Genomic DNA, 12,691 nt, shown 5'->3' on the forward strand with positions numbered 1-12,691 from the left:
CTAAATATACTTTGGTTTACAAAAATTATCAACAACTTCAAAGTGAGAAGAAACAACTTGAGAGACACCTAAGTAAGGAGAAGTTCACATGTGATATAAATGCACACAACACTACAAATGGAAATCAACTGAACAATATAGCACCTAAAAGATGCTATGGCATTCTTTCTGGAATGAAGAAAATCAGTGTTGCCTGCAAAATCTGCATTGCCACTGTGGCAATGACAACAACAAAATCTGTAGAATGATTAATGACAAAAAGGAAGTTATTTTTATTAGGAGAATGTATCAGATGAAAATTAAATAGAAAGGCAAGGAATCTCAAAATAATTCTGCTGTAACAGGATTAAAAAAATAGAAAATATTCAAAGAAGTAGGTCCAAGAATAGAGATTCTCACTCTAATTATGGAACATAGTTGTAAAGGGACAGAATTTAAATTAAATGGAGGAAATAACCACTAATTATGCTAAAGTTTTAGGCTAGTGTATATTCCAAATTTACTAAAATGTAGTTATCAACATTCAGTTAAAATACAAATAACTCAGATAACCAAAATGATGTCAGTGGAAAAAAACAATATAAAAGTCAACCAGGGGAAAAAATCAGAACAAAAGTAATTGTGTATAATATATAAACACTTGCTTTCAAATTTTAACTTACATATATTCATCTCCTTTAATCTTACCATATAAAAGAACATTTTAAAAAACATGAAAATGTAATATAGTTTTAAAGTGGTTTTTGTTTCCAATAAAAGGAGGTTAAGTTTGATTTTTGCTTTTCAAGACTGAAACTGTTAATAAAATAGAAAAAAAACCCCAATTACTTCCAAAGGCAAAGAAATCCTCAAATTATTCATTGGAAAGGACAAAAAGAAAAGAAATTCTTTCTCCGAGAAAAGAACGCTCCATATCAAGCAGTTGGTTCTATATGGAAATGTATTATTTACGTTCTTTACTGGTTGAATAGCTTGTGCTTTGTTAAGCTGAGGATATGTAAACATCATAGTGTTTTTATTTGGTTCATTATCAAGTGTTTGCTCTTTACTCATATATTCAAGACTCTCTGATTTCATAAAACAATTAAAACATATTTGTTTTATATTTAAGTCAGATAATTCCAATGTATAAAATACTTTTTTAGTCTGATTCTCTTCATGGTTTCTAATTTTCTTTTTAGTAGAGTTTTTTTTTTTTTTTTTTTTTTTTACCATGAGCTCATTTTTCTTAAAACTTTGTGGAAAACTCTTTGAGGCAAGTTCCTTCAGAAAGGATTTATATTTGATTGTCTTAGGTTGCTTGGGGATACCACAACTACAGAACATTTTAAATCAAAATCTTATTTTGTTTTTGTTTGTTGTTTTTTTTCTAATGGACCACAGAAATTGTATGAATTTAGGGTGCAAACCTATGTGACAGTTAGCTCATGGTTATAAACTTTCATGGGTGACCTATTTTCCCCACTTTAATTAATGACAAATTTTAAGACAGGCTGTTTTCCTTATATTCCCCCATGAATGGAACTGGTATGGATTTATTTCTAATTTACCCTCATGCTGGGTGTAGCTCTTTAGGATCCCAAATTTATCAAGGAGACATGCTACCTACTAGACTTTCCTCCTTGCGAGGGTCTTGGGATTCGCCTAGATTAGAAAATATCTTCAAGGTCAAGTAGGCTTTAGTACTATGCTTGACTCTCTTGGATCCTAGTTTCACTTAACTTCTGGTTTGTATTTTCCTTTTTGTTTTGCATGGTCATGTGTAGATTAAAAAAAAAATTTTTATCCAACGATGTAAACTTAAAAAATAAAAGAGTTGTTTAGTTTGGGCCCCAAGGTGCCATAATGCCAGAATTGAAAGCTACATACTTTTGTCTTTCACTATTATTCTCTTTTTTATAGCATGTCACCTATCAGAGCTCTTGTGGTTTCAACAACAGTTATCTCTTATTAAGAATTTAAACTTTGTATATACATATAACTCTGTGTCTACTGCTCGAAAAACTGTTTATCTTCCAAAGAGGTAAAATATATATATAGGATAAAGCAAGAATTGATAACAATAATTATTATATATTTTATTAAAATTATAATTTGTTACAATAACTGATAAAAATAAATTATTAAATAAATGAGTTAAGCAAAGTTATTTTGCTTTAGTAGTACCCCTTCTGCCTACAGAAACTCTTACTTACTTTGGAAGGAGAACCATCAGTAATTTTCACCAACTGCCAAAGAATCGAGTAATGGGAACACTGCAGTGCCTGTACGACTATCTGTATCAAATAAAAAATTCAAACAAATGAGACATAATTTACGTTTGTACAATATTAAGAGAACAATATTTATCATAGTTTTTATCTTACAATAAGGTTTCAAGTCCAAATATTTGTAGAATTAATGAGAATGTATAAAATAATATTTAGTTAAAAAAAGACAAAACCAACATATCAATCTAGAGAATAAAGATAATGTATCTCGATAAATATGGACCCAAATGATACTACGCTTTAAACAAAACTGCACTGTCAGAATACTTTGCTCAGTCAGATTTTTAAGGGGAGATTGAAGAAATTGTTTTTATCCAAATTTTATACCTAAATGATTACTTATTTTGTTTTAAAGCATTTTTAATATAAAATACAACACATACAGAAATGTGCATAAAACATATACAAAACAATGATTGAAGTATATGAAGAAAATACTGTCACAGATTAGTCTTTGTAGAAAAATGTGGATATTCTTTGATATGACACCAATACTCCAATTTACATTTGTGAGAGAAAGCAAAAGACATCTTCCTCTTATTATGAAAATAGTTTGACCTTATGAGCCTGCCCTGGAAATTCCCCCAGGCTCCCTGGACCACACTTTGAGGATCACTGCTCGGGGAACAGGATCGCTGGGTCATACAGTATGTGTATATTTAACTTTACAGTAGATGGTACCAAATTTTTGTCCACAGTGGCTGTATCTAATAGTCTTTAACAGTTCCTGTGGTTCCATGTTTTTACCAACATTTGATATCATCAGATGTTTTAAATCTGCTGATTTTATTATATATGAGTATTATCTTAATGTGGTATTAATTTATATTTTTCTAATTACCAGTGGAGATGAGCACCTTTTCATTTTTCATTGGGCCTGAATTCCTGTTCTGTGAAATGTTTATCCATATTTTTCAGAGAGACAAATAGAAGAATTTAGGAAAATAAAAACTGGTTAAGAATCATAATAAAAAAGAAAATTTCATTTTGGATAGGTCTTTTACTACATTTTTGTTTGACTACATGGTACATCTTTATTGCAATAAAGCATGTCTGATAATATGATATTCCATTATGATAGTGTCTCTATTATTTTCTCCTCTTGATAAACTAAAAACCCTAAGAGAATGTAGAGAAAAAATCAAAAGAGAAATCAGTAAGTGGAATGCTTCAGGAAGTACAATTTTGGCTGGTTTTACTTTAAAAATTTCAGGTTTCAGATCACATAAGTAAAAGATATCTCCAATGCACCTACTCAGCACTGAAAATAACTCATCAGAATTAGAGGGATGAGTGGTGCTGCTTTTTATACAAAACTAATGAGATGTCAGGGTTTTATTAAACATGATAATTAAATGATTGATTCATGTCAGAATGCCAGAAACAAGACTACTGAAACACTGTCAACTTATGAACATTAATGCTAAAGAAATCATCTTACTATACTTAGGGGATATGCAATATGGTACACCTCTGGTTCTGAGACACCTTTTGATAACCTTTACTTTATAATAAGAAGTACTAAAGTGGTTTGTGTGATTTAAAACTTTTTCTTGAATTTGAAACAATCTGCATTGTTAAATTACTAGAAGAGTGATATACAAATGAACATTAACCAATGGGAAATTAAGATATGGAAAAAAGTAATGTTGAAGAACTGCTTGATTTTGGTTATATCTATCCTAATCATTACAAATATCATTTCCTTTCCTTCTACATTTCTATGATCTATATACTAGGAATTATTCAAAGTGTGTTCCAAAGTTGTGCACAAGTTTCTTAGATGTGGTTATAAGAGAAGAGAGAGATTGGTCACTTCAATACCTATTTCCAATAGAGCATCTCCATTTTAATTTTCAATATATTGGTATTCATCATACATTTACTTTAAAAGGGCTCCACTGTATTATTTTAAAATAAAAAGCTCACTCTTATTGACTGGGAAACATTTTGCTTTCTCACAGGTATAATTATATAACAATACAGTTGATCACACTTCAAAAGGAAATTCAGAACTCTTCCTTCCAGGCTTTACATCAGTCATATTGATTTTATCCCCCATACTATCAATGTTATCCTAACTCGTCAAAAGTCATTTATTTAGCAACTTCATCTTTCTGTAGTACAGGTAAAACAAGAAGGAGAAGCAATAAAAAACTGAAAAAGCCAAAAGAGATTATTCTAACCTATTAGCACCACAGTCCTTCTGCCTTTTCTTGACTAACACTGCTCTGACCCTGGAAAGGATCTTCAAATAATTCCAATTATTCTGATGACTAAGAATTTCTTCCAACCCTACTCTTCCGACCTCATTTTTCCACAAGGTAATGATGTACCTGGAAGGACATAGTAATGTATATTGCACACTTCTGGGCAAAAATTAGTTAAGAAGCAGGACTGCCTTCTCCATCTTCTCCTTCCCTATCTGCCAGCAGGATACCAATAACCCAAGAGACCATGGGTCCCTGAATGACTTGAAAGTGCAGTGACACGCCGCTTCCTTTAATTGTGCCTTATGGTTATGTAAGTGAGAAATAAATTTCTATTGTGTTAAGCCTCTGAGATATTGAGATTAATCTATTACAGCAGCTAGCATTACCTTAACCAACATAAAAATTATTTTTTATTAGCCTTTTTTCTTAATAATTACTTTTATCTATTTAAAGGAGCTAGCTCTCTCTATCTTTGATTAGCAGATTGAATCAATGAGAATCATTCAACCTACAGCTAATGATATATCTTGAAAATGAAGATGAACTGTATTATTACATCTAAGTTAAGACCAAGAGATACTCTTAGAGTGTTTAAAGTTTAGAAAAACTGAATTTGCCTGAAAATAAAACCTGACAGGAAACTAATAAATGCATGTGTAGATATATGTTATCTACACATATAGGACACGTTTAAAATTCTGAAAATCCACATAATGACTGGGATAAATTTAGGCTCTTTTACTTTTCTGTTTGCAAGAGACTTTAAGGGGAAGGAGGCTCAAATTTTTTAGTGGACAAGTACATGACAAAAGAGTGAACTAAACTTAATACTAGTCTGCTTCTAATATCCAAAACTGATCTTTTTATCATATTTAGACTTGGTTAACATGAGTGACATTAATATTCCCTTTTAAAAAGAGCCTTTAGGTACAAATTAATAATCAACATGGTTTCACCAAAAAGGGCATAAGCCTGGTAAATAAGTACATGAAAAGATGTTCAACATCATTAGCATTAAGAAAATATATATTAAAAAGCACAGTGAAACACCACTACATATCTACTCGGATGGCTAGAGTAAAAAATATTGACAGTATCAAGTGCTGATGAGGATGCAGAACAACTGGAACTCTCATACATTGCTGGCAGAAATGCAGAATGGTACAGCCACTCTGGAAAATGGTTTGGCAGTTTCTAATAAAGTTAAACATATACTTATCATAAGACCTAGCAATTATACTCCTGGGCATTTACTTTAGAGAAATGAAAATTTATGTTCAAACGAAAGACTGTATACAAATATTCACAGCACTTTTTATTGTGATAGCCAAAAGTTGGAAACAACCCAAATATCTTTCAACAGTTGAATGAATAAAACAAACTGTGGTGTATCTACACAATGGAATATAAGTGAGCAGTAAAAACAAACCAACTACAGACTCACACAACAACTTGGATTAATCTCAAAGGCATTATGCTCAGGGTTTACATAATGTACAATTCCATTTATTCGGAAATCTCAGAAAGACAAAACTATAGTGATGGAAAACAGATGGGTGTTTTTCAGGAGTTGTAAGTAGCTCAATCATATGACTATAAAGGGATAATATGAAGAAGTAATGGGGATGATGAAACTGTTTTGAATCCTGATTGTGGTGGTGACTACGTACATCTATACATATGTTAAAATTCATAACTTTACATAGGAAGGAAGACAAGTCAGTTTTACTGTATGATAATTAAAAAAATAAGAATCAGTGTGGCAAAGAGCAGAGTTTGCAGTAATAGTTTTGAGTAAATGTGAAGAAAAGCACAAACATTGAAGCTAGTAACAAATAAGCCTTAATATAATCATAAGCAAAAACTGGACTAAAATTAAACTTAACTCCTGTATTATGTTCTGTCTAAAGAAATGTGTTGATTTCCAGTTCACAATGATAGGTTAAGTACCAGCATCTAATCTCTCCCCACAATTCCCACTGAAACAATACAATACAAAAGAAGTTTGGAAAATATAAAAATACAAAATAATAAGAGTTTGACATGGGGCAAACATCAGAAGGCATGGGATACTATAAACAGTAGTAGCAAATTAGCAGTAGAAAATTTGAAGGGACAATGAAAAGAATTTAAAAGCTTGGTTAAAGTGGGTATGTAACAGCTATGAGACTTTAGGCAAGTTATTTAATATCTCTCTGTTTCAGTTTCATAATCAATAAAATGAGAATAACAATGTATATTTCATAGGGTTGTCATGAGGCTTCAAGAAATGTATGCACATAAAGACTTAAAATAGTACCTGGTACATAATAAGTACAAATCTTAAATTTTCTATTATTGATGGCTTGATAGGCCCAAAGTTACTGATATGATTACATTTCCTTCTTTATGGGTTTAATCACACTAATTTGTTATATAGCATATATTTACCAAAATAATTTATGAATTGTTTTTTATTGGCTTTCAATTTTTAGAATCTGGAAAGATATTCTTGGAACTATGTATTGAAGCAGAATTTTAATATTTAATTTTTCTTAGATGTTGCCTAAGAGAAGGTTTAAACTTTCAGATATACAGATATACCAACAGGAAATTGGCACAAAGGCCATAAAACAGGATAAGGAGAATTTAAATATTTTTTGCCTTCATTTTACAAAAAAATGTATGAAGAAATACTACAATAAATTCTGAAATGTGGGTTCTTTACAAACGAATGACTATTTGTTAAGGAACTGCAGTAAGTTTTATATTTTCCATAGGTTAAGAATTCATTAGCATAGGGGTAGGCATAAACAGACCCTGGAACATATTCTTGTGCCAGAAAGTATGGAAGTGCTCAAAAAAATATTTAAAGCACATAGGAGCAGGCTGGAAAGAAATTCCCTCTGGCTAAATCTGCAACAATTTCAGCACCAAAATGAATAACAATAGTACTGTTTTAACCAGATGAACAGAATAGGAATAAAACAGAAATCCATGAGTCCATACTGATACTAAATTTTAAAAAATAAATTTAAAATTTAAAAAGGTAAACGAATGAATAAATACATAAATAAGCAAAGGGAGAAGGGAAAGTTCTTCCTTATAGCAGAGGGCCAACAAATAAATATAAAATAAAAGACAGTTAGAAAAACACCACTTAAGTTACCATTTTGTGACTATCATAATAATAAACGAGCCAGGCAAAATCACAAAAGAATGCTCAAATTATTATGTCAAAGTTTGATAAGAAACAGGATTATTTACATAGTCTTAAAGAATATTCCCACAGATTACTTATTCATCTAAAAAGAAAATGGTAACTCTACACTAGAGATACTTAGCAGACCTCACTTACTAAAGTGATCAAAATTAATTATCACCAATACTGAACAAACTGCCATCATGTGCTTCCTGATGTGATTCACTGAAAACAGAATATCATTTATGTAGCATTCCTGCCACGAATGCATAATCTCAATCTAAATGTGTAGATCAGACAAAAGTAAATGGAGAACATTCTATAAAATAACTGGTCTGTACTCTTCAAAATGTCAATGTCATGAAAGGCAAAGCCTGAAAAACCATTCAGATTAAAGGAGAACAAAAAAAAGACATTACAAAAATGCAATGTGGGACTTCCCTGGTGGCGCAGTGGTTAAGAATCCACCTGCCAATGCAGGGGACATGGGTTCGAGCCCTGGTTGGGAAGATCCCACATGCCATGGAGCAACTAAGCCAGTGTGCCACAACTACTGAGCCTGTGCTCTAGAGCCCATGAGCCACAACTACTGAGCCCAAGTGCCACAACTACTAGAGCCCATGCACCACAACTACTGAAGCCCATGTGCCTAGAGCCTGTGCTCCGCAACAAGAGAAGCTACCACAGTGAGAAGCCTGTGCACCTCAACGAAGAGCAGGCCCCGCTCGCCGCCAACTTGAGAAAGCCCATGCGCAGCAACGAAGACCAAAAACAGACAAAAATAAATAAATAAATTTATTAAAAAAATTTTTCTAAAAAAAAAGAAATACAATGTGCTATTATGGCTTGGATCCTGGGCTGGAGAAAAATTGCTATAAAAATATTATTAATATTTATTGTACACATGCATATTAATATTATATGGGGAGGAAGAGCGAGAGGGAGAGCGAGCGAGAGAGAGGTGCGCAAGCATGTAAGAGTACAAATGGGAAAAATTATTGACAATTGATGAATTGAAGGAAATAAGAGAGCTGATTTTTCGATTATAACTTTTCTATAATTCAATTTTAAAAAACGTATTTTAAGAATAGCTAAATTTTTTAAACTTTGGTTTTACCTATTCTACTACAATAGTTAAAATAGCACTGACATGAGAAAAGGTAGATCACAGAAAGAGGAAGGAAAAAGAATTCAGTTAATCCTGAAGGGTGGGACTGTGAAACTTCTAGTTGAAATGGTTACCATGGAAAACAAACAGTCAAGCATATAAGGACAATACAGCTCCCCCAAAAGAGCTAGAAAGTTTTAAGGTATCTTCAAAATGTTAAGCATAACTGAGGGTTAACAAACAGCAAACATTTTGGCAGTTCTTTGATATCCTTGCTCTAAAAGAGTATTTTCTTGGATTCTAATTAAAAGGAACAGAGTTGGAATTTAAAAAAGTGAGCTTGCATGGTCCTATGAAGAAACGGCTGAATACAGGTTTTGGATTCTCAGTACTGGGTATCTAAAGAGATGTTTCTAAGAGGTGCTAAATGCTAAATAATTTCTGATTGCTAAAATAAATAAGTGTACAATCTAGTAGTGATGTACTCAAACTTCATACACGTTTCAAGTAAAGAATATGTGTCTAAGAAGTTAACAAAGTTAAAGCAAATGTCACATAAATGCTCTCTTACTCAAAGAAATTAAAACAAAAATGGGTAGATAGTGCATATGCAGTCAAAATAAAATAAATAAATAAATAAATAAAAAATAAAAAAATAAATAACAGAAAACCAACATAATCACAGAAAAACATTGTGAGACTGTAACAAGTCAGGTCTAACACAATAAATGATGGTATGGAGAATTAAAAATAAATTTAGATATAGTTATAATCTCCAGATAAAACAGAGAAGTGCTATTCTTATTCTCTTCTTGAGGAAAATGTGAAAACCAAAAAAAAAGATTATCTTAACTCTATCATTCCCTTTCAACTCTGAAGCACAGCTTAGAATATCAGTGAATTGCATTTAGGCTACTGAAAAGTTTGAAATGAAAAGAGGATCAAAGCTGAAGAGTAAACAATAAATGAAGAAAAACAAGGGGTCAAATTTTCAGCATTTTCCCACAAGCTATAATAAAACACCTAACATCATCAGGGACATTTGTTATTAAGAGTGGCTATAAAGTAGAGCTCAAAGACATGAATTAAGGCAATTTAAGAGTTAGTCATAGCAATAATAAAGCATTGTTTCTATGATGAACTTTTAACATGAAATTATAATTTTGTTATATCTATTGATTACTTTAGTACAATGAAGTGTCATCTAAGCATCCCATATTACCAAAACAGGAATGGATGAGCTCACACCTGAACACCACCTTATACCTAACTTATGGGGTTGGTGTTCTGGTCTACATGAATGTCTGCAATGTATAAAGTAACCCTTAATTCTTAATAACAGATTGTTACTGTTAATTAGCAATAATTATAATTGTTAATTAGTAATTAACAAGTTAATTCTCATACAGAAGTATTAAATTCTTAATTCTCTGTATGATAATTAAGTTGACTATTCCAAGTCTCTTCCAGACTGGAGAAAGTTTGTTGAATTCCTGCCCTTTTCACTCCAACTTGCGTATGAATGCAAAAAAGTCTAAAATCCAAACTTATGTAAATATGATTCACCACAAAAACTAAGCCATATCTAAGGCTTACTATTATCATTACCTAGAACAGTGCCTGAAATACAGCCATGATCAGAAATTTTCATTATATTAAACTGATGAAGTTTTGAAATTGCTACTATAGTAAGTAATGGTATTTTCCCTAAAAGAGTAATAATGTTTATGTCAAAATTAAATATTAAACTTTTGCTACATTATAGCAAACTTTTTCTATTTTTTTCTGCTCAAATCTGAAGATATAATATATCTATCTGTAACACTGAATCACTATGGCAATAATTCTCAAAGGAAGCGGCTGCGTTTAAGAATTATCAACTATGTTCCATGAAAGGCTTTTGATAATCCTACACGATATCAGAAAAACTTTCTAAAATGACACAGGAAGAATATCAATAAACTCCTACCTGTTCTGGCATAGCTCCATGTTCAATTCCAGTCTTCAATAATCTGTAGCAATTACCAAACAGATCCCATTTTGTGAGATCATGAGCGCTAAAATAAACAAAAATGCATTAACTTTATTCTAGAGTGGAGAAAGGTTTAAATTTGTTGAGCTCAGTTTCAATGGGGGAAGAATAAAGTAACTTCATTTTCTAGTAGAATTGTAAAAGTTCCATAAGGAAATGTTCAAGTCCCCAAACTTAGAAAAAGAGAAAGAGGGAGAGGGAGAGGGAGAAAAAAACAAAGAAAGAGAGAAAGAAAAAAAGAAGGAAGGGGGGAATGAGAGGGGGAGAAGAGAAGAGGGAGACGGGTAGAGAAAGACAGAGTGGAAGCTGATATTAGGAATTCATTAAAAGAAATTAATAACAATAAAACTTCATATGTTAAAGTGAAGGTTACCATTTCTTTCTTTCTAGTATGTTTTAAAGCACATTTAAACAAATTCATTCAGAATTTCAAAGTATAAATACATGCGTATTTTTGAAAAAGAGATTTGTATTCACGAGATGGAGATAAATAAAGACAAAGTCAGGGTAAAGGAAATACGGCACAGTTCAAAAACTTCAGTGTAGCTATTTACATGTGCTGAGGACTTCTGAATGAGATAACACTGACAGTGTAAATTCTCATGAGCTCTGCTACTAAAAATAGTATGATTACTGACTGTCAACTTTTATTTTCAAACGTCAAAATATTTTCTTTTTTTTTTTTTTTTTAAATATTTTCTTAAATAGGAGTTTTGACACTGGTTGTCAACTTTTATTTTCAGATGTCAAAATATTTTTTTCAAATAAGAGTTTGTTTCTCCATGGAATTCCAAAAATGTACTTGTGTATACAGAAAAGGCTTAGATTTTAGACACTGCTTTTGAAATCTGAAGTATTCATTAAAGTAAGGGCTACACCTAAACATTCTTTTTCACAACAAAGTTCTTTATTTTCCTTTCTCTATGGAGAAGATAAGCATGTTTCATTACAAGGAATATGCAAATTACAATTTGAAAATGACACCTACTTCACTGATCTGAGCCTTTTTTCCTTATTCAAATCTAACAGTTCTTCTACATAGTATGAACACAATAATAAACAAACTAGACAAACAAGAACAATTCAGGAAAAAAAGCTTATAGAAACAATTTTGTGGCTTTCTCCAAAGCTGCGATTTTTATTTAGTATGATTTCTAAGAGCTATCAACTGAAAATTATACCTATAAAAACTCTAGCTGCAGAATAAGCCCATATAATTTGTTAATTATACTGATTATCTTAAACTTCTACAGTGTACAGTGTACATTCATTACACTGAATGATAAATCTTACTCCTTAAGTAATCAAATTATAATAAAAACTCATATTTATCTGGAGGAAATCTGAATAATACAAAGAAAACATCACAACATCTCAGTATTTCTCTAAAATTTCCCATTGTTACATGGGTGTTAAACATTACAATCAGTTTGTTTTATGTTGACTAATATAGGTTATTCATTAAATCTACTTTAAATAAAATGACATACTTGTGGAAAGAGGTTAACCGCTTTAATGTAGAAAGAACATTGTAAATATCATCATCATCAGCTTCTTCTCCCTATTAAAAAAAGAGCAGACAGTACCTTAATACCATAAATTTACTCATCCTCAAATTCACATGAAAGTCTATTAATACTTACTGCCTAAAGAAAAATTCTTTTTTATTATATAAATAGTATATATTCACTGTTGATAAATGAGAAAATACAAATAAGCAAAAAAACAAAAAGTAAAAAACACCCATAAGCCCAACACCCAGAAATAACCACTTTTGCATTTTAAACGATGTCATAAACGTGACTTTGTACAATTTTCTGATTAATACCTTTGGATAAATTCCTTGAAACTGCTGCGTGAAAGGATAGGTACTTTAAAGATTTTATT

The 12,691-nt window shown here is 31.4% G+C and overlaps 1 protein-coding gene across 2 annotated transcripts in view; it reads right to left on the bottom strand.

Moving 5' to 3' along the window:
* Window positions 1-12,691, bottom strand: part of STAG1 (STAG1 cohesin complex component) — a 434,186-nt gene that overhangs the window by 37,400 nt on the left and 384,095 nt on the right. For both annotated transcript variants that reach the window (XM_057545017.1, XM_057545018.1), the window contains exons 20-22: window positions 12,295-12,365; window positions 10,742-10,829; window positions 2,196-2,276 (exon numbers count right to left, since the gene is read on the bottom strand). In XM_057545017.1, coding sequence (XP_057401000.1) covers window positions 2,196-2,276; window positions 10,742-10,829; window positions 12,295-12,365 — 240 coding nt within the window. The remainder of the gene's footprint in view (window positions 1-2,195; window positions 2,277-10,741; window positions 10,830-12,294; window positions 12,366-12,691) is intronic.

This window comes from Balaenoptera acutorostrata, chromosome 4 (assembly GCF_949987535.1).
Source record: "Balaenoptera acutorostrata chromosome 4, mBalAcu1.1, whole genome shotgun sequence".
In the NCBI taxonomy this organism is placed as follows: Eukaryota; Metazoa; Chordata; class Mammalia; order Artiodactyla; family Balaenopteridae; genus Balaenoptera; species Balaenoptera acutorostrata.